Genomic DNA, 23,039 nt, shown 5'->3' with positions numbered 1-23,039 from the left:
CCCCTGCTTTCACCCACCGAAACGCCCTCAGGTCTGGCTTTCTGGTCCACACTGAATCAAGGCATGGCCGCTTCTGTGGCTGTGGCCACCTACGTGAGCTGCATCACCAGCGCCCTCGTGGCCACGCTGGCTGGTGTGAGCGCCCTCCGGGGTGTGGGGAACAGGACATCACCCGATGCCTCCCTTCCCAGAGAGTGCCCCCGTTATTAAGCAGCCCACGACTGTACTCACAACCAAAAATAACTTCGCAACTATTTTCTAACTCCTGTATAAAAATAATGGAAAAGAAACTAACCAGGTGATTTATAGAAACACGAAGGTTCCAAAGTCGAAGGTGACAGCAGATACACGTAGCGGGAGCCCCTTGACCCATTAGCTAAGGAGACTCACATTTTTCAAGTTTCTCCCTTAAATTTTCTAACAGTTCTCCTTTTGCTAATGAAAATATTGGTTTAAAAAAACAAACAAACAAACAAACAAACTACAGCAGCTTAAATGAATCATTAGAATGTAAGGCCCAGGGCCAGTCAGCTAGCTCAGGGACGCAGAAGCACCTGCTTGGGCAGAGCGCAGTGGCCAGGCTCCATCACTGGCATGCTGTCCCTGCCACTAGGGCGTGCCGAGTCCCCCCCAAGTGACATGCTGCCTCCGGGGCCCGCCTGCGCCCGGCTGAACAGGCCCCAAGGCAGCCTGGAAGGCCTGTTGCCGTGAGGGTACAGGAAGGTGCAAGGCAAGGCCGAGCCCCTGGAGCCCAGCACCAGGAAGGGAGCTACCAGAGCCAACCTTCAAACGTCTCGGCCTGCTTGGAGGCGCAGGCGGCCGGGCAACGCCTCTGAGGACCAGGCTTGAACCGCACTTCTGAGGCTCTGCACGCTCGAATGGGCTCCGCCCCTCCCAGTTCCCGGAGGCCCACAGGCTGCCACAGCAGGGCCAGCAGCTCCCGGAGGCGGCTCCCTCGGAAGGGAAAGGCCTCAGAAAGGGCCTGGGCAGGCACTGCGCATGCTGAGTAAGGCGCTGCAGAGTTCAGCTTCTGGGTAGCGATTGATGACTGAACGCCAGCTGGAGAGCCACACTTGGTCCGTCTGCGAAAGTAGCACCGGGACACTTGCTTCTTAAGGCATACAGAACACAGCCTTAGCTCTTACAGCCTTACAGCACGGCAAAACGTTGTCTTACGTCTACTAGTGGCCCGGGCGCAGTCTCACACACGGGCATTGCTTAGCTCTGTGCTCGAGTCTGAGGGCTCCACCAGATCGCCCAGAGGCGGGCCTCACGGCCAGGAATACTAGAAGGCTTGCTCTGAATACAGGCGGCCGAGGGAGCCGCGAGTTCCAGCGCACGCTGAAGGTATCCTCCACGCTGAAGGTTTCTGAAACCACATGATCAATAGCTGCAAGAGTTTGCACTAAGGAGACGGGAAAAGGATGTAAAGTCTCAATGCATGAGTAACATGAGTAGAAAATATCAAGGACAGAAAGACATTACTGGGGAGAACCAGCCACCTCAGTTTGCACCACAGAATCAAGAACATAAGCCCACAGCCTTTGGGTACCACTGTCCAGCCAGGAGGGAGCCCCATTTCTCTACCCCTGACCAAACCCAGAGTGGCAGGCTGAGACCTTCAGATAAAGTCCAGTCCACTGCGTCTTTCATTATATCTTTAGGGCTCTGGATATTTCATATTTTTAATGATTGAAAAAAAAATTTTGTGCTATCCATAAATTGTAAGAAATTAAAATTTCATAGTCCCTAAATAAAGTTCGGTTGAAATCCAGCTGTGTTCCCTCGTTTCTATACACACTCCAGAGCTTTTTTTTCACAGGACAAAAACTAAAGTTGAAAGTGACAAAGCCTAATAAGTATTATCCAGCCTTTTACAAAATTTGTCACTCTATATTGCTGAAAACAATTGTCAAGATTTTGCCTATTTTCAGAACAAATGCCGACACAACCAAGAACCCTAAATACAAGTCCTGAGTCCTGGAATTTATAGCGCCTATGACCTTGGACAAGCCTTAAGCACCACCCTGAGGTAAAAGCCAGACAGGTAACCAACAGCACTTGATGAGTTACGAGGGGATTGTAGGGAAGTATGCTATAAAGTGACAATCTTTAAACTTCGTACTCTGTAAAGAAAATCCTCAGGCCTAATTGGTCATGAAAATCAGTACCACCAATAGATGGGTAACAGAGAGAATCACTTGAAGTGATTTCTACATAGCAACTCTTTTTTTAAAATCCCTTAAGAATGTGAAGAAAAGAAAAAATAAATATTTAAAAATTGGAATAGGCAATTACATATTTTTACACAGAAATTTAGAAATCTAACCATATACAGCATCGTAGCAGGACAGTCCTATGACATTTCTTTTCCTTGTCTCTTTGTTTTCATTTATTACCTTTTTTTTAAAAAAAAAAAACAAACATTTACTTGAGAGACAGTATAGCAGTAATTGCTATGACATACCAAGCAGTACGTAGTCAGAAGACCAGAATGACAGGCATTCCAAGCGTGACCTTAGTATTACACATTGCCATTCAGTGCAGTTTCTTAGCTCACAGGTATCAGCATATATAATTAGTCAGGATGAGAATCCTACCAATTAACTGTTAGTTTCAAAAACTTGCTGAAGAGTCTCAGGATCACTGCCTTACAGATCTGGTGCCCAAAGGCCCTGCTCAAGTATATGCAAGAAAATAGAAATTATCCCAGGCATATTATCTGACACAGTGCAATGAAACTGGAAAAAAAAATGACAAAAGAAACCACAAAAAAAAACATGAATACATAGAAATTAAACAACACCCTACTTAGCAACCAATGGGTCACAGATGAAATTAAACAAGAAATTGAACAATATCTACAACTCAATGAAAATTCAAGCACAATTTATCGGAATTTATGGGATGCAATGAAAGCAGTTCTCAGAGGGAAATTTATAGCTGTGAACTCACACACGAGGAAAACAGAATGGGAACCAATTAACAATCTAATGCTGCACCTCCAACTTCTAGAAAAGGAAGAGCAAGCCAAACCCAGAGCCCAAAGATGGGAAAAAATCAAAGATTAAAGCAGAAATTAATTCAATTGAGACAAAGAAAACAGTTGAAAGAATTAACAAATCATAAAGCTGGGTCTTTGAAAGATTAAATAAAATCAAGAAGCCCCTAGCTAATCTCATCAAAAAGAGGAAAGAAAAAATTCAAATACAAGCAATAAGGAATGAAAAGGGGGTAATTACCACAGATCCAGTGGAAATTCAGAAGATTATCAAGAGCTACTTTGAGAATCTTTACTCTCACAGAATAGAAGACACAGAAGAAATGAACCGATTCCTAGAAAGGTAAAAATTACCAAAACTGAATCAAGAAGATATAATAACTCTCAATAACCCAATAACAGCCAATGAAATATGAGATGCAATAAAAAAAAAACCCTACAAACAAAGAAAAGTCCAGGTCCTGATGAATTCACAGCTGAATTCTACAAGAAAGTTACATAAGATATAATCCCTCTACTCCTCAAACTGTTCAATGAAATTGAAAAGGAAGGAAGCAATGCTCCCAAAAATCATTCCTGGAGGCAAGTATTATACTGATACCAAAACCAGGGAAAGCACAACTGAAAAAGAGAGCTACAGGCCGATCTCCTTCATGAACACAGATGCAGAAATCCTCAATAAAATCCTAGCAAATAGAATACAGCAAATCATCAAGAAGATCATACACCATGACCACGTAGGATTCATCCCAGGGATGCAAGCATGGTTCAATATACACAAATCTATAAATGTAATACACTATATCAATAGAGTGAAATCTAAAAACCGCATGATCATCTCCATTGATGCAAAAAAGGCTTTTGACAAAGTCTAACATTCATTCATGTTCAAAGTCCTACAGAACGTTGGAATAGATGACCTCTACTTCAATCTGATAAAAGCCATCTATCACAACTCAATGGCTAACATAATTCTAAATGAGGAAAAACTGAAATTTTTTACTCTCAGATCTGGGACAAGACTAGGATGTCCTCTATCACCCCTCCTATTCAATATAGTTCTGGAATCATTAACTAGAGTCATTAGACAAGAGAAGAGAAATAAAAGGAATAAGAATAGGTAAAAAAAAGAAGTTAAACTATCATTATTTGCAGATGACATGATACTTTACTTGGAAGACCTAAAAAACTCCACCAAGAAGCTACTAGAATTAATACACAAATTCAGTAGCATAGCAGGATACAAAGTCAATACCCAAAAGTCAATAGCATTCCTCTACACAGATAACAAATGCACTGAGAGGGAAATTAGAGCAACAATATCTTTTACAATAGCACTGCAGAAAATGAAATGCCTTGAAATTCATCTAACTAAAGAAGCCAAAGATCTATTCAATGAAAATTATAGTACTCTGAAAAAAAGAGATCATAGAAGATTTCAGAAAATGCATAGCAACTCTTACCATAGGAACAAATTCAGCCTTATCCAGAGCCCTCTCTAGCATCCCCGGCCATTCCAGCGCACCTCACTCTACTGATCTAACTTCTTCACAGCCTCTAAATCAAAACCTTCCCTGGGAAGATCACAATTTGTTCTGCCCCATGGATCTTTCAAATTCTAACACCCAATCTAAAATGTTCTCTCTCCATGGTTGCTTTTTTTTTTTTTTTTGGCTATTCTTTCTCTTCATTTTTCCTTTCACCTTGACTAACGGATCTCTTCCTTTCCCTCACATTCCACTTAAAAGGCAATGAAAACCAACACAGTTAAGAGGAAATCTTAATTGCTCCAACTGCCTTCAATGAGGAAACAAGATAAAAATAAAAGTCAAAACCTCAGGGCCGGAGAGATAGCTCAGTGGACTAAGCATCTGCTTTGGCAAGTGCAGGGACCAGGGGTTTGACCCCTGATCCTACATGCTGCGCTGGCCCCAATCCTGGGGCATGCTGAGCTGGCAACCGAGTCATTGTGGTGGTGCACACCTGTAATCTCTGGGCTGGGGAGGCTGAAAACAGGAGGATCACTATGAGTCTGAGTTGTATAGTGAGACCCTGTACCAAATACATAAAAAAAGAAAAAAAAAAAAATCAAGACCTTTTCCATTGCTATTAGTTTTACTTTTTTCCTATTCATAATCTCAATCCTCTCCTAACTTCACTCTTCATCTTACCTGTGACCCAGTCTGTATTTCTATAATATAAAATTTGAGGCCTGGGGAGATGCTCAGCAGTCTAAGCACCTGCCTGGCAAGCACAAGGACCCGGTTGGGTTCCCAGTACCACATGCTGTTCCAGCCTCAGAAGCCTGGCTGCGCTGTGCTGGCCACCGAAACCAAGCATGAGAGTGCACGCCTGCAATCCCAGCCCTGAGGAAGCTGAGAGTGGAAGATCACCACAAGGCTTAGCTGCATAGCAAGACTGTGTATCAGTAAATAATAATAACAATAATAACTAGGAAATTTGCTCTTGGTCCCTGCCATAATTTAATTACAAACCAAACCAACTGTTTCTCCCATTCTCAAGCCAATGTCTTATAGAAAAAAAAAAAAAAGGAGGATAAAAATAGTTACTTAGTAGGAAATGCAAGCTGGTGCCAGTCTCCCTGAACTCCTAGCAGTGCGCCAGAGGGGGACAAAGGACACGCCACACAGGGCTTTGGAGTCCTATAGGTCCTGGTGCCATCTGTCGTTTCTCAGTGCTAAACTTGGCAGAGCTTCTTAACTGGGGACTCCTCCCTCATTTCCAGGAGCCTCCATTCATCAGGGGAAAACTGTGGACGGCCATAATGGTGACAGAAGAAGACTGCAATTAGTTAGTGACAATATATGCAAGTCACTTAGTAGTGGCGAGGTCATATAGTAAAGGCTCCACAAGTGGAAGTCACAAATATTAAGTGATGAAACCAAACTGAAGGCAAAAATTCCTCAAAGGAGCCCAGAGAGAAGAGTCTTTATTGTAATCACTGCGAACAAGCCACGACTTACGCAGAGAGAGGAAACCAACACTTCCCCCCACAGCCAAGAAACTTACATCAAGCAAATTGAATTCTGGCGCGGGCAATATCTTTAGACTGGGTTGTGATTAGTGAAAATAAGATTCATTAAGACCAGTTTGCAACTAATTCACACAGGAAAGCTGAATTTTGTTCATGTTAGCCTTTTGGAATGAGATGCTACTAATAAAAGCAACACGGTCTCTGGTTTCAAAGTCTGTAAAGACAGAGAACCAATGTTCAACCTTAAAATCTATCTCCCCTTAGCTGGGGATGAGGCACACTTTTAAAAACATATTTGATACAGGGTCTCACTATGCAGTTCAGACTCATCATGATCCTCCTGTTTTCAGCCTCCCCTGCAATGGGATTACAGGTGTGTGCCACTATGCCCAGTCTCAGTCACCAGCTCAGCATGCATGTGATGCCAGGGATCGAATCCTGGGCCCTGACCTGTCTCCTTGTACACATCTTTAACCCCAATTACTCAGAAAGCTGACAGGAGGATTGAGGGTTTAAGACCAGCCTGGGTAACTACCCCAAACCCTGTCTCACTGTAAAACGAAAAGCCTGGGGGATGGTTCTCATATACAAAGCCTTCAGTTCAATCTTCAGTAATACCAATAAAGTACATGAATAGAATTTATACACTGAGAATTTCACTGTCTGGTAAAAAAAAAAGCACAATATATGATGGTTTCTATGGAATAGTTTATATGTAGGATAAGAGGAAAACCAAAAAATAAACTTTACAAGAATCGAATTCCATATACAATTTAGGCAGAAGGGTTTTTTGTTTTTTTTTTTCTCTCTGGAGGCCTTCAGGGTAGGTTTGGCTGGCTTGAGTTGTGGGGATCGAACCACAGCAACCTGAGCCTGACTGCTTTGTTGAAGCAACCGCTTAAAAAACTGAGCTGAGGGGCAGGCCCCCATCGTATACAATTTAGAATGTCTCACATAATCAAAAGGTTCATCAAAAGCTCATAGCTCAGTGAGGACTACCCTAATGAAGGTCTAAGGAGCTTGTGTAAAGCCCGGGCTTCCTCCCCAGCGCTTCCTAAAAACAAAGGGAAACTCACTCATTAATGGCCATTAATCATACCACTTTCAGGACTTTGAGGACCTAATAAAGCTGACACAATGCTTTAATTTTATAAGTCAATTTTTAATTCGTTTGGATTCTAGCTAAGTGAAATGTAGGTGTGAGTATAAGTCATGTTTGTATAACTTGCACGTTGAGCTTAACATACAAAATTATAAAAATTTAAAACACTCCAGTGCTACAAATACCCTTGGAAACTAACAAGTAAAAACACCCCAGGAAAAATACACTGAAGCAATAAAAATATTAATAAAAATAATGGGCCTCTTTCTTTGGAGAAGATATAAGGCATGGGAAGGATGATTTTTCTCTTAATTTGGTTCACAGGGCAGTATCAAGTCGAGCCTATGAAAAACCTCTGCATTATACCACCCAAGAAGTTTAGCATTTTCATTGTTTTTCTTAGGAAAGAAGATATAAGCCTTCCTTGTTAGAATAAATTCTCTGAACTGTTGCAAAACTCTAGCTCTAACCTTAACTCTAACCCTAATTCTAAGCCTAACTCTATAACTTCTCCCTCAAATTCAAGTGAGAACAGTAGTCACTGAGTTTCCTCTTTCTTCTCAGGAGAGCTAGACAGGAGAGTGAACAGGAGGTGCAAAGCGAAGGCGACACAGCAGCTGGCAAAGTGAGAGAACGTGCTGCTGCCCCTGCGCTGAGCCACGGAACACGCTTATGCAAGTCTGGAAGTTGTCTTCTAAAGCACCAAATCAGGGAACACTCCCCTCCCTTGGTGGCCTTCAAATCAGGGAACACTCCCCTCCCTTGGTGGCCTTCAAATCCAGGGGTCCACAAGAGCCCCCAACTTCAGGGAAGGGCAGATTAAAAAGGAAAGTAAGGCAGAAGCCAGTAGCTGAGGAAGGGAAATTCTGATGGGCTTTAGGGCCTTTTTTTTTTTTCAGAACCAGGGACTGATCTCAGGCCCTTGCGCTTGCCAGGGAAGAGCTCATTCTACTGAGCCATCTCCCTGGCCCTTTATGGTCTTTTTGCCCTCACCCTAGAACTTTGGTGTGTGGCTAGGAAGAATCAAGAGGTCAGAGGACATAAAGTGGAACGGAACAGCGTCCTTTGGGGGTTGGGGATCTAGACAGAACTTCAGCCCAAACTCAGGGAACACGTGAAGCAGCTGCAGCACCAACCAATGCACAAAAACTGGTTGCGTGGCAACAAGTAGACTACAGAGAAGAGAACTGTGCACACTACGGAAGCCGAAACCGCACACTACGGAGGCCGCGCGCACTCTGCGTCCCGCGGGACCGTGTGCCTGAGGTGATGCCCACTGTCGGCCACACTGGTGAGGGTTACGAGGTTGGACTTCAACATGCAGGCCTACTTTCAGGTCCAAAATGTGTGAATAATAATGGGCAGCTGCACTAGTAGGAATTATAGAGCCTATTTTATCCCACTTAAAGCATTTTGGACATCTAGGATTGTTCCGGATAAAATGAATGCTAAGAGGGTTAGGAAAATGTTCTACGCCTGGAGTGCTCACGCTTGCACCAGGGCAAAGCCGGGTCTGGAGATATTCTTTCTTCTACGCCTAGTCTGTCAGATCGGTGGTCACTTAAATCGTAATACATGTGATCAATGACAAAAACAGCAAATAAAGCAAGGACATAATCTAATACCAATTTTGCTTTCTGATGCTATATTAAAATACAAAAAAATAAATATAATCCCAAACTTTTTCAAATGAAGGTAAAGTAGAAAGGGAAGCATTAATCCATTGGTCTCATAAGTGCTGCAAATAAATTTAATTTTGTTCACTGTGGATTTAAAATCCTTTTAAAACCTGTAACTGCAAGTGCGCTGCTTTAGTAATAAAAAGCCATCAGAAGCACTGTCCCCCCAAGCTAGCAGGACTTGTGCTCTGCTGTAAACAATATGTAATCTCATCAAAACTGGCCTTTCATTGAAGTTTCCCAGGCTCTGTTGAAAACATAACTTAAAAATCATCCCCATCCTTTTTCCTGCTTACATTCCCTTCATCTTTGTTGCTCGCCTTACGTGTTTCTCCATTTTGCTGTTCTCACCATCTGTAGGAGCTGCTTCTGCCCTCTGAGGCGGCCGCAGCCCCGCGGATGGGGCCGGGGGCAGGGCTGCCCTGCACTTGGTGCTGTGCCAGAACAGGCATGGGGGACAGGCATGGGGGACAGGCATGGGGGACAGGCATGGGGGCTGCGGCCGGCAGCAAAGCCTTGCTCCCCTGCAGACCACAAGACCGAGGCCGAGGGATGCGGGCAGAAGGGTGCTGAGCATGCTAGGTACCACCGAGACAGTGTCAGCGGGAGAGGCCGCAGGTGGGCGTGAGGGGTCTGGACAGTGTCTGGGATCTGCTCCTCAGCAGGAGACGAGGTCACCTGTTAGCAGGTATGCAGAGAGGACTTGGACAGCCTGCTGGGTGTGGTGGAGGCATGGGGTGGGGCAACAGGTCAGGAGCACAATAAGCAAGACACGCAAGACCAAGTGAAAGAAATGTATAGCCAGATGCGGTGGGACTGGCCATGGCAGACATCCTTTGTGCAGCGTGCAGTGCTCTCGAACTGGAGGGGAGCAGGTCTGTGTCCTCTCATCTCATTTTCTCTCCTGTATGAGCCCCTGAACTTTGCTTCCCTCTCTCCAAAATCAGCCTCCAGGCCAAGGCTGTCATGGCCAATGCCACACACCTTCTTCGTTTCTGTCTTTCTGTGGATTGTGCACTGTCACTTCCAGAGGCTAAGCAGTCAGAAGCGAGGATGAGCGTTCCGTGCTTGGTATGAACGACCCTTACGGAAGCTGCCACTTTGGTGGGTCACGGGGTGAAGCAGCAGAGGACTGGTTGAAGGCTGGCAGGAAAAAGTGACCAGGTTCAGGTGCTAAACATCTGCACCCTTGTCCATGCGCTGCCACCTGGCTGGGTGTCCCAGGATGTCCCGGGCCCAGATGGCAGCAGCTGCTGGCATCAGTCTATGGGGCGCTGTAGCCCCAGGAAAGAAAACCCTCGGGCCCAATTAGGGCTCAGACAGAAGGCCTCCTGTAACCTTCCATATTTTGGATTACTTTTTCCTGGACAGTCACAAAGCAAAGTTGTCAAGGATACAAACAAAATTCAAAACAAGCATGAGGGGAGAAGGGGATTTGGAAGGAGTGGACTAAGTGAAGGGAAGGATCTACGCGGCGAGCGTCTTGATCAGAACTGACAGATGCAGCAGTTGTTCTAAAAACTAGAAGTACAAGCACAATGTCAAAGCAGCAGTTTTCTCAGGGAGGTGCAGAGCCTCATTCCGGGCGTCCTCTCTAAGGTCCTTTCCCACGCTCAAGGTTAGGGCCTCTCGTCTAGGTGCGAAGTTGAGTCATGTAAATGCCACTGAAGCTGCCTTATTCCTGAACGTCCCCCATTAAGAACTTCAGAGAAACTGTGTCAACTCACTAGAGGTAAGATTAGTATGTACGTATTAACACAGAAATACCACCGTACTCTCCTGATGTTAACTTTACTAACCCTATCGTGACAAATAGCAGATAAAATCAAATTTCAGTATAAACTATGCGGCTATATGATATTAATAGCTTGCATAACAACGATATTATCAGCAATTTCTGCTAAACACTTGGACGTAGTATTCGACAATTATCTGAAGCCACTGTGAGACTGCCTTCTCTCTCCAGCAGTCTGAGGTCCAACGAGGTGGATTCCACCCCTAGCTAGGCGTACTTGGGATTCCAGCCTTGGCCAACTGACCTCAAAGCCAGTACTGGTCTCTGTGCCATTATTCCGAGCCGTGATGGGTGCCCATGTGTCACAGTAAGGCCCCTACAGAATGGGTCTTCTAAAAAATAAAGATGTTGTTTTTGAGAGGATGGGGGTTTTCTTAGAACAGACACATTTTTCCCTTCTTGGTGTCACAGTGCTCAAAGTGAAACTACAGAATGTTCAGAAAGTCGAACTTAAAAAACACGTGGGAGCCTATGAAGTGTTCCACCAAGGGAAGCCTCAGGGAGAACTTGCACCCGAGAGCCGCAGAGCGAGCTGTGGGAAGCAAGGAGGGACACGGCCGCCTCATTTTCCTGCAAGCAGACCTCATCACGGAGGCTTTCAAAGGTCAGGCTGAGGAGTGAGGTAATGCTGTTTGGGAGTGAAATAAACAGCGCTTTGGTTTTGCTCTAAGATTTTCTCTCTCTCATTTTCCCTCACTTTCAATTTTGAATCCCTGGCTCCTCAACCAAAATCGGTGTCCCCCTTCTCCTCCCACCCAGTTACGTGCACCACACTGTGCCCGCACAGCTCCAAAAGCCCTTGCCTCCGGCAGACACTGTTTGCCTACAGAGCTAGAGGGTTTGTAAGTGTGGAAAATGACACTGAATTTAACTTGGCAGAGCTGAGGGGACAGATGAGGGAAGAGGGAGGGGAGAGAAGGGAAGGAAGGCTCTCTTGTTAAAATAATCTTGATTTCTAACCAACACCGTGGCACAGGTTAAGCATTTTCATAGATAGTTTTAACAGTTTTACAAGGTTTTTTCCCCTGCCTTTCCAAACGTGCTTTCAACAGGCATGCTGTTTTCCAGTGGACTGAAAGAAGCCCTGTACTCAGGAGGGACAAGGATGGGCTCTGGCGTGTGACTGCAGACACATAAAAGCTGCTTTATTTCAATATATGTTTGCCCTGGCAGGACTCTGGAGACCTACCTGCACATAGTCCACACTCCGTCCCAGGGCTCTGAAGGCCGTGTACATGACTTCTCGCTTTCCACCCCACTTCTGCATGATGCACACGCTTTTGTTGGACAAGACCAACTGCGTCACATGCTGGGAGCTCTCTTTATGCGACTCCTCCGTCTCACCAGGACCCTTCACGTGGTAGTTGTTCTTCCAGACGTAAGTGGCTGACTTGTCCCTGCCCATGACTTCGCTGAAGATGTCCATCATGTAGAGGTCGTCGTCAGAGTTCCCGTCGATGACCATGACGACCTTGATCCCCGGGTAGGTGAGCCTCTTCACAGACTGCAGGCACTTGCGCAGGTAGTCTGGGTCTTCCTGGTAGGCCGCGATGCAGAGGGCGACGGTTTTGTTCAACTTAATGGGGGTTTCTAGAGACTTCTTCATTTTCCGGTGCTCCAAAAAGGCAAAAAGGCTTTGGATGATGAGGTGTGACGCCAGGAAGGCACCATACAGTCCAAAGGAGAAATAGTAATTGTCCGTCTGGATGAACTGGTAGCCGACGATGTACGCAGCTGTGATGCCAAGAAGGAGAGAGACGCCAAAAAGTGTGGTTCCGATTATTCTCAGGATGCATATAAACCTCTCACAATGCATCTGGAACATAATCAAAGGATACCTGGGTTAGCCACCCGCGGCCTGCTGCGTGCACGCGACGCCCCCGGCGGTCACGGCACAGGGAGGGGTCAGGGCTACACCGCGCTTCTCAGTCGATCTGCCGTGTGCTTTTCTACCTTACTCTGCTCAGCTGCAAGACTGGGGTACAGACACCGTCCAGGCATGGCTCAGAGGACTGGACGAGCATGCGGCGAGGCGCCCGCGCGGCGGCAACAGCACAGCGTGCTGCAGCAAATGCCGGGTGCTGTCGCTAGCACGAGCTGCATCGTTTGCCTACGTACATGACCACAGGCAAGTGCGGAAACGATATTTCTTAAGGCCTGAAACAGTCTTTCTTCCTGCACCATTCTTGCCCTCTGCTCCTGAAGATGCTAAGTGAAAAACAAACCCACACATCTGGCTGCGTTTCTCCTGCAGAGTCTCCGCCCATCCTGACAGCCCCGCCAGGTGACCAGCCGAGACTGGAGAGCAGGCTAGCTGGCTCCACGAGCAGCTCATGCCAAGCTATACGATCTCCATCAGTCACCTTACTTCTCTGGGACTTCCTAAGAAACCTACTAAGTGAAGGAGTGTCCATGTGCTTCTATCTAAGTGCCCTTTTGACACTGAAAATTCTGCATCCCTAGGTATTCCACACAATTATCTTGCAAAGCCCCTCTGATTCTAAACTGCACACTTCTGTTCAAATGTCAGGGGCCTTCCTCCACCATGACCACTTGATGGTCAGACTCTGAGACTCAGAAACCTTCCAGGAGGGTCGGCCAAATAGCTCAGCGGATTAAAGCACTTGCAAGCAGGCACAGGGGCCAGGGGTTCAATCCCCGGGCCTGCCATGCCAGCCCCACTCCCGGGGTGCGCTGAAATGGTGATTGAGACTGGACATAACAGCACACACCTGTAATCTCAGCACTTGGGAAGCTGCAGACAGGCGGATCACTACGAGTCTGATGCAGTAGTGAGACCCTGAACACCCTGCAGACCCTTCCCTAAATACAAAATTAAAAAAAAAAAAAAGGGGAAGAAAACTTCCAGGAACATAATAAGCACATAATCATTGTTTTCAAAACTAATAAATACATTAATGCTTCATTTCAAACAAGGGAGCTTCCAGCTTATCAAAAGGTAATGAATATTAGACCTGAAACCGTGTTAGGTTTCAGTCATAGCCGGTCCTGAGTTCACGTCTATATTTTATATATATCCTAAGTAGGGCACGAGCCAGCCCACAGGCAGGAGAGCCCTACTTCTGTGCTTCCCAAAGCATTTCCAGCACTGAGCACTAAAAGGACACCTCATACAAATCTCTTAGCTTTACCGATCCCTCATAAGGTTTTGTGTCCTCTACTGAGAACAAACTACCATGCGCAAGATTACTGTTATTCATATGTGTTCTATTTTCTGTCCTTCATCTCAACTTTGGGCATTTGTCACTTACGTTAGTACTTAATCATTTTTCTTTAATCCATCTAGCTTTTGAAAGCTGAATATAGTTGCTTTAAACGAAGATTTTTAGCGACACCCTTGTCACCAGAAAGCCTCTTGACACACTATCTATAGCTCCCTCATCCCTATCAGAGTCAAAAGTGAACGCGCACGTGGACCTAGGGCCGTCCTGGCTGCTCGGGCGTTAGGCCTGGGAGGGCAGCGACTCTGTGTTCACGTTCCGTTGCATCGGGTCGCACACTGAGGTCCTGCCTGGCTCCGCATCACGCACCCGGCGGACATCGGCGTGGCTGCTGACGAGCTGTGTCAGCCCTCACAGACGGTGGGGCACACCACCAGCGCACTCCAGCCTCTGGATATCTGGGCGGGCCACTTTCAGGTGTGTCCTTTCAAAGAGTGGGTGCATCTCCGCCCATCTCTCTCACCCTTCCACTGACTTTATACACCTATTCAAAAGACGCTAGTGTACCTGGAGACCTGAAGCAGAGTTGGTCCTTGAACTGCCATTTGGAAAGGAGCTTCCCATCAATCAAGATACCTGCCTGGATTCTCCTGTTAGCAAGAAATACTTTCATTTTTGGTACTGGGACTCGAACTCACGACCTCATGCTTGGCACGCAAGCACTGTGCCACTGAGCTGTGTCCCTGGCCCCAAGAAATAATTTCTTGATTTTTCTTTGCTTCTGTTTACGTGCTGTGCGCTTGCTGAGCTTTAACTAACACAACTTAGGCAACAACGCTGCCTGGAAGGCCAACCAAATAGCTCAGCGAATTAAAGCACCTGCAAGCAGGCGCAGGGGCCGGGGTTCGATCCCCAGGCCTGCCATGCCAGCCCCGCCCCCGGGGTGCGCTGAGACAGCAATTGAGACTGTGCGTGGTGGCACGTGCCTATAATCCCAGCTCTTGGGAGGCTGTAAACAGGCGGATCACTAGGAGTCCCATGTAGTAGTGAGACCCTGAACACCCTGGAGACCCTTCGCTAAAATACAAAAAACAAAACAAAACAAGCAGTCTGGAGCCAGGATTCAAGCTCAGGAACATCAATCGCCTCCATAAAATGCGGGTGAGAGCACCTGTCAGGCACTCTCCACAGAGCTGTGCTGAGGAGCAAAGTGAAATAAGTGAGAAGGAATCTTTTTAAGCAAAAGCAAGCATTGAATTTTCTCGCTAGTGTAAGAGCCAGAAAGAGCAAATAAAATCTGAAAGGTACAGATGATACTGTGTGAAGTGAAGGGATCTGTTCAACAGGAAGGGATTACTGAGGCGAGGACAAGGACGAGGGGGGAGGGACGGGTGGAAGCCACCTACGCATGTATGCAGGATACCTTGAATACATGGACTGTGGATTTTTAAAAACAAAAACAAAACAAAAAAACACAATGTAGTATAAATTGTCAGTTAACTAAGAATGTAAAAGATACACAAAACAGAACTCGAGTTTGTGGTCCAGGCTCAGCAGCTCTGTAGACCACCTCAGCCTTTAAGACGGGCGTTTTGTCACAGTAACCCCACACAGGTGGAAGCTGAGCCTACAGCAAGGCAGCCAAGGGCTGGGATTTTTGGGGGAAGGGGAGAGAGCGCAGGTCCCTTGGTAATTGACAGAGCCATGAGGTGATGATCATCCCCAGAGGGCACAGGAGCCAATGCCAGGGTGCTGGAGGGGAGCGAGCCCCAGGCTCGGAACTCCTCATTCCTAAGACACGAGTCATTCGCACAAGAGTGAAACATTTCCCGGGCACCAAGGCCCTCGCCAGGAGGCCTCGGCAGCTGTGCACCCCTGTGTTCAGAGCCACCACGGGCAGCGCAGAAGCAGCGCCTGCCACACTTTTCCATTATTCACATCTTCCTCCCTTTTATCAGCACATGTGGCCAGCGAGCGGTCACACAGCATCTGTTGGCCCAGCCGATGCGGGAACACCCTCTTACATCATTGGAGTCTACAAAATATCCTTTTGAAGCCTGGGAAAATCTACCAGCAGATGCAGCGATGACGTGGCTAGAGCTGAAGCTTTGCATTTCTGCTCAGTGTCTCAGAGTTGGCTCTCCTGCCACCCTCAGCATGTTGGGCAGCCACGGGACCAAAGGCACGCTTTAGGGCCAACAGCGCTGCGGGAAGATGCTGAGCTCTGAGAGCGACACACGGGTGTGCTCCCTAAAGATGCCCTCGCATAGTTTCATTGATACAGGCCCCATAGGTGTGCGGCTTCCCGACAGTCCGAGACAGTCCCCGCTGCAGGGCTCCTTTTCCCAGCCTTCTCTCCTGGTCAAGCAGGAACACGACCACATGGTGATGTGCTGCACTGAAAAGCAGGGTTCGATCCTAGATCACCACAGTAACAGGAAATTGGTACTAAATGTTGTGAAGAAGTTCTCTTCTCCACAGAATTCTAGGCTGAAACTGACTATTAGGGAGCACTAGCTCCACAGAGCCAACAGATATCTGTATATAATAAATGTGCGTGCGTGCGTGTGCGTGCGTGTGTGTGTGTGTGTTTACACTTTCACCGACCTTATCAGCATCACTGTGCTGGCAGCTGACAGTCATCATTTATTAGATCTTCGGCAGTGGAACATGTTCTAATTTAACATCGTGACACTATTTCATCTTAATGGCTTGCGCTGGCGAGCACAGCCTTCATCTGCTGTCTCCACATAACATACGCACATGCCAAACAAGCCGAGATGCTGCGTGTCTGCGTCTTCTGCCCAGAGCCTCAGAGCAGGAAGCGGGCCCACGTGGCGCCCTACAGTGAGTGCCACGCTAGAATACACACTTAGGCAGCAGATGTGAATCTTCGTGACCCAACGGGCAGCGTTTTCTGTGCCTGGTTACAAGGCTGTGCTGGGCCAGGACAGACACGCGCCCGCTCTGACCGCGGCCTTGCCCTGCTGTGCGGAGTGGGACCACGTGCTTGCTTCGGCTGGGCAACGCGGGGTTTCCGGGCCAGACACTTTCCCATGCGGGTGCAGCCTAAGGATCAGGGAACAGGGCTGATTCAATAGAAACTGCTGGTTTCTTCTGCCCAACATCAATTCTGCCCTTGTGCCAGCACCAAAATCCTGCTTCCCGTGAGAAAGGCACTAGTGTTCCCCCTGCCTCCCCCTGCGCAGCGGCTCCAAAGCCCTGCTGTTGGCTGGGACAGCCCAAGTGAGACTCTGGGTCAGTGGGCCCTGGAGCCCTTTCCTGCCCCTTGACCTCTTTCCACTACCCAGAGAGCCACAAGTCAGACGCTGCAGAATGTCGGCTGCTCCGGCTGCCCAGCCAGTGCTAAGAACTGAGTCCCACGCTCAACATAGCACATTTCCTGGGCCCACTGCAATGAATTGGCCTCTGTTGAGTCAGCATCTGAGACAGCTACAGAGACTGAGCCCGACTCACGCTCTCCGGAGAGGCCACAGTGTACGGTTTCTTTCTAAAGCAAAGTCCTGCGCCCCGCCTCTCCCAGCGCTAGCACATGGTCTTGCCCTGCAGCACACCCTGCTTTTCTGAGTTTTATCTCAGGCCATAAGCACTCAAATGTCAAATGACTCTTCTGTCCTGGGACACAGGATGTATTCTATGAATCCATTTTGAGTAAATGATAAATTAATTTGGATTCAGGCAGTCGTACCTCCTGAGAAGCACAGGGCCTATCCTTGTTCACTGCAGGAGGAGTAGATAGATACTAAAAGTCAAACAGGATGAAGTATTTTTTTTTCCTCTCCTTTTCTTTCTTTTTTTCTTAAACAGCCTCATAATTTCTTGCCAGGTATCTTTAGGTAGTGGAAGTGGGGAACTTCCAGAAGAAATTTGACTAACATCAAAAATACGCATGTCCCCAAGAGTGCTTATGACCCTGTGAGTTGTAATCTGAACAACTTATGAGTTCAGGGGTCCAGTTTGGGATTTGAGGAACTACAAAAGCACCTTTTCTCAACCTGAAACTCATAACCAGTTATCTCTACAGTGTTCCCATCAGCCATTAATCCAGTTTTGGATTTGGTGCCAGTGAACTGCGGCTCCGTGTGCGCGTGTGCTGGCTCCCCCACTGGAGAAATTCTGCGGCACTCACTGCCAGGATGACAATTGTTTTGCAATCAGATATACTAGTTTTGAAATCCCAGCTCTGCCACTTCAGAGAGTTTGGTCTTGGGAACCAGGCTGAGCTGGGAGAGAATCCTGGCTCTTCCTCTTAAGGGCTGGGTGACAGTGTTACTCCGGTTTCTAATGCCAGGACAACGTACTTGACATGTATAACTGAAAGGCAAGTAGGTTGATTTGGTTCAGCTTCAGAGGTTTCAGACGCTGGTCACCTGGGCTCTGGGGCAGAAACACCACGACAGAAGGACAAGGTAGAGAAAGCAGGGCGCGCACGCCCAAGCTGGATGCCTGCACCGACGGCACGCCCGCTGGCGCTCTTCCTCCGCTGGCCCCTCCTGACTGGCCCCTCTGCGACGGACACATCGTGCATTAATCTCTTGGTAAGGCTGGCACCTGTGTGATCCGATCACCTCCCAAGAGCCATCTCTGATCACACGGAGCTTTGGGGGGACACTGTAGATCTAAACCCTAATCACTGCGACCCTGAACAAGCTGCAAAATACTTTCCCACTTCAGCTACTTCATCTACAGAGTAAAGTTAATCATTCTCCCTCGGCTGGGGGGGGGGGGGGGCGAGGGGGCGAACGGGAGAGGGGGGGGGGGGAGACCATGAGACTTTAAAAAAAAATGAACTCTGAATATCTAAAAGGAAGCTATCAACAATGAGACCGCAGTCGTGTTGGTCTCTTCCCAGGAACTATCTAATGCCCTGACCGCTTCCCTTCAGCCCACTGTCTGTTAGTGATGAGGGACAGCCACCGCGACATAATGAAAAGAGGAGGACTAGGAATAGGAAGAAATAGCCTGAATCCAAGTTCCACCTTATGTTTGTTATTTGACTTTGGAAAAAGGTTCTGAGGATTCTGAAGGACTCAATCAGTATTTCTGAGCTTCCTATTTCTACCAGCACAACTGCGATTAGAACACTCATTCATTTGCGTATTAACCACAGAAAGCGTGAAAGCAGCAGCTCAACAAGGCCTGCTGCTGGACTCTCCGTGAGAGCCACCCGACGACTAGAGGCAGCAGATTCCGAGGAAACCGAGCTACGTCATTTCAGTAGGACCATTTTGCAGGACGGCGTTGCTAGCAAGCTCAGCATACCAAGACCCAGCGCTGAAGGTGTGCCATGCAGTTGGCAGGGCACTGGCACTGTCCTTGCCATTACCACTGCAAAGCACTTTATTTTTATGTATTTAGTACAGTGTCTACAGGGTCTCACCACACAGATCGGACTCATAATGATCCTTCCTGTTTTTCAGCCTCCCAAGCACTGTGATTACAGGTGCACACCACCATGCCCAGTCTCAATCACGGAGCTGGCAAGGCAGGCCAGGGATTGAATCCCCAGCCCCTGCATCTGCTTAAGGAACAGCTTTAATCTGCTGAGCTATCTGGCTGACCTTGCAAACCACTTTGAATCCAAAAAAAAACAAGCTACAAGGCACACTTGTACTGTCCCCCTTCAGCCACTGTCTTGCTTTAACTTGGCAATATGCTAGACTGCAAATGCAAAAGGCTGACTGGAAATGTTTTAATGCCTTCTGAACGCAAGTAGTTCTCAAGTTCTAGTAAATAGAACTAGTTCAGGGACAGATTTTCTTCAACCATAAACTCTCCATGCATGGTGGATTAGGATTAGGCTTCCCACCCATTATATACAGAATAATCTGAACTGTGAGTATAAATCTACGCAGTGACACTGGGCAGGTGGACGCAACCTTCCTCTGTATAGTGAGATGTTTACACTAGGGATATCTTCTCACTAACAGTGGATTGTGAAGACAGAGGGACCAAAACGTTAAAAGAGCAATGACTTCCAAATTTGCCTGCACAGCACACCATCCTACCTGGCTACCTGGAAAAGTTACTTACTGTTAAATCTCCTCCTCAGAAATCCTAAAGTACAACAAGGTTTGGCTCAACAACCACAGAACGGAAGTCAAAGACTTTAAGCCCTCATTTGCATAGGCACGCCTCCCGTAGTGTGCACCTTCTGCAACTAGAAATCCAAGACAGGAGAAGGCAATGCAGATGCGTCCCTCCCGGGCAGAGGCACAGGACAAGGCTGCCGCCCTGGTGCACACAGGGCTCTACCTTCTCTGCCTCTCTGGCTTTAAAGTCTGTCTTTACCTCCTTCTTCGCTGCAGGTGTCCTGGGGAAGACTGGGGCCAAGTTGGCGGGCTTAGGATACCAGCCTTTTAAAGGTCTTTTCATCCCAGTGAATGGATCCTGCGTGTCACAAAGTTTCAGATTTCTCTGAAGCTACTAATCTGAATCAATCACTCCTAGGAGGTCAGTTCTCCTGATTGCCCTATTGGCTCCTGCACATCACCATTCTAAACGTAGCTCACAGTGAAGGGTAACATTATGAAGACCTGATACAGAGCCCTGATTCTGAACACATGTGCACTGGGTCTTGGGGCTATCTGCATAGGTCCAAACCCACCAAGGGCCGGCCAGATAGCTCAGTGGACTAAAGTGCCCACTTTGGCAGAGTGCAGCGCCCAGCGTTTGATCCCTGGTGTGCCATGCCTGCGCCAGCCCCGCCCCTGGGACCTGCTGAGATGGTGATTGAGACTAGGGATGGTGGCACATTCCTGTAATCCCAGCACTTGGGATTGAGAGTAGGCATGGTGGCTTGTGCCTGTAATCCCAGCACGTGGGCTGAACACAGGAGAACCACTGAGAGTCTGATCTACTAATGAGACCCTGTACACCCTGTCTAAATTTAAAAAATAAATAAACAAATAAACCAGCCAACCTGTGCGACGGCACTCCTGATGCTTTCAATCATTGTGATTGTGCCTCAGTCTGAGAGGCCACGAGCCTGCCAACTGTAGCTGCAGCACTGCCCAGCTGAAGGGTATCAAACCGGCCTCCTGCCCTGAAGGCCCTACCAACTCCGTGACTGACTGAGCCAAGTAACTTGCTTAGCAGGCTCCTTTACTGATAAAATTGTGCCTGCAAGTGAGAATAAAAAATATAAGGTATCCCAACTGTCTAGCTGGGGCCGGGAAGAGACTAGACAAGGGACGAGCAACAGCTGTGGCATCTTCTGGGCCAGACCTTATTTTGCCTTACAGGATGGTTTGTTTGAAAACATTTTTAAGTTTACTTTTCATGTGTGGTTACTGGGATGAGCGTGGGGACGCTCTGCACACAAGCACCACGCCAGCCCTTTTTATGTTGAATTTTGAGAAGCACCTTGGCTGCATCTCAAGTTGGCTGGCCTTGGACTCGGGATCCTCCTGGTTCGGCCTCTTGAGTAACCTCTTGAGCTATGTACCATAGCTTCAAGTTAATTTCAGTTTTTAATTAAATGAAGTATTAGTTAGTGATATTCACTAATGCTTATCTAATTTAAAAATAAAATATCAAAGTTGGGTGTGGTGGTGCACATCTGTAATCTCAGCACTCTGGCTGCTGAGGCAGGCAGATCGTTGCCAGTTCGAGACCAGCCTGGGCTACAAAGTGAGCTCAAGGCCAGTCTGAACTGTGTGAGACACTGCCTCCAAAGCACAAAAACAAATAAATAAGGATCAAAAATTAAGCTATTTAATGTTATCACCTTATATCTAATTACCTCATGTATCAGTGATGTTTCCCTAGATTATAGAGAAAATCCACAGACAACCTTAGAAATATTCAAGGCTTAAGTAAGTGCCGAGAATGTGACTACACGTGTGAGCAAGGTTCACACATATATTCATACAAACATACCCTACACACATACTCAGATCACTTACAGCTATATGTAACTGACACTCACTCTCATGCAGGTTTCTGCTGAAGAGGAAAGGACAAGAACGAGAGTGTGGAAGTGGACGTGAGGTCTCTGCCGCCGCCTCAGCGGGGTCACACACCAGCTGCTGTGGCTCGGCCTCTGGCGGTCTGAAGGAGCACCTGGGCGTGCGCGGCACGCAGGAGAACCGTGTAAACGTCCCTGGGTTTCTACTTCACTCTGCTGTTACATGAACATCCAGAAGCTAGCAAGTGAACAAGCTACTTGCTTCTTGATCTTGGATTTAACGCGTCACTGCAGAATGCTACCTGCTCTAGGAAATCTCACTTCAATCTTTAAGAAAGTCCGCCGGCCCCCACTCCCATCTCGGGGCCCCCAATAATAGAAAAGAAATCAATCAGTGAAATGCACGTGTTGACAAACTCTAGAGAAAATGTTTATAAGAAATTTCAGTTGGTGCAGAGATCCTATATGCAATAATATTTGTGAAACCCAGTATTATATGGTTATATCTTACAAATCTAAACCCTCTCCCCCAAAAAAATCCAAGTTAAATTACTTTCTAGTAACGGTTTCTTATTCATTCTTAAAACAATTCCTGTTTTACAGGAAGGTAGCTGATTAAATATCATCCTTGCTTTGTGAAGATTGATATTCAGATTCAGATTTGCCAATTTGTTAAATCTTTCGATTCCGGAATACTGCGTAACCATATGCTGCAGAACCAAAGGTTGGTCTAAGTCCCATGTACACTACCGGCCACTCAGGTAGTGTGAATCCGTCAGCACTTCCTAATATATTTTCTAGTCCTCTGATTCAGGTAATTTATAAGAAAAAGGAACACAAAAGACAATACTCTAGGTAGGAAGCTTCAATCTGGAACTGTTCATATAGGTTTTGGAATTTTTTGGCCCTATATATATGACAGGACACACAAACTGCAACAGTACTGCAGAGCATCCAACTTCCATTCAAAATACAAAATTATCAAACAAAGAGACCCGCAGTGGAAGTTGATGTGTGTTAGGCAGCATGTGTGTTTAGCTGTGTGTAACTTATTCCACCTCTAGGGACAAAAGGGGAGTGAAAACTAGCTTTATGCGTAAGTCGATTTGCACCCATTGGAAAGAAAGGAAAAAGTTTAAAATCTAAGCGTTCTTTTCAATTCTGCAAAATTTAGAAGGTTGTCTGCAAGTAATAAGATAGGCACTGGCAGTTGCTTGAGCCCATTGTACAGAAATTTGCATTTTAAATTTCCTAAATTCTATGTGTTAACCATTAAATGCTTTATTCCGTTCAATCCCCGGTTCCGCAAAAAGTAAATAAAATAAAAATAAAAGTAAAATAAAAGTAAAATAAAA

At 46.8% G+C, this 23,039-nt stretch overlaps 1 protein-coding gene across 1 annotated transcript in view; it reads right to left on the bottom strand.

Moving 5' to 3' along the window:
- The window catches only part of Has2 (hyaluronan synthase 2), a 29,185-nt gene that overhangs the window by 4,923 nt on the left and 1,223 nt on the right, over positions 1-23,039 (bottom strand). The window contains exon 2 of the mRNA XM_004634442.2: positions 11,762-12,388. Within this exon, the coding sequence (XP_004634499.1) occupies positions 11,762-12,388 (627 nt within the window). The remainder of the gene's footprint in view (positions 1-11,761; positions 12,389-23,039) is intronic.

Source organism: Octodon degus, unplaced genomic scaffold, assembly GCF_000260255.1.
Source record: "Octodon degus isolate 3935 unplaced genomic scaffold, OctDeg1.0 scaffold00062, whole genome shotgun sequence".
Classification (NCBI taxonomy): Eukaryota; Metazoa; Chordata; class Mammalia; order Rodentia; family Octodontidae; genus Octodon; species Octodon degus.
The sequence above is the reverse complement of the archived record's forward strand: the minus strand, read 5'-3'. Positions and strand labels throughout refer to the sequence as shown.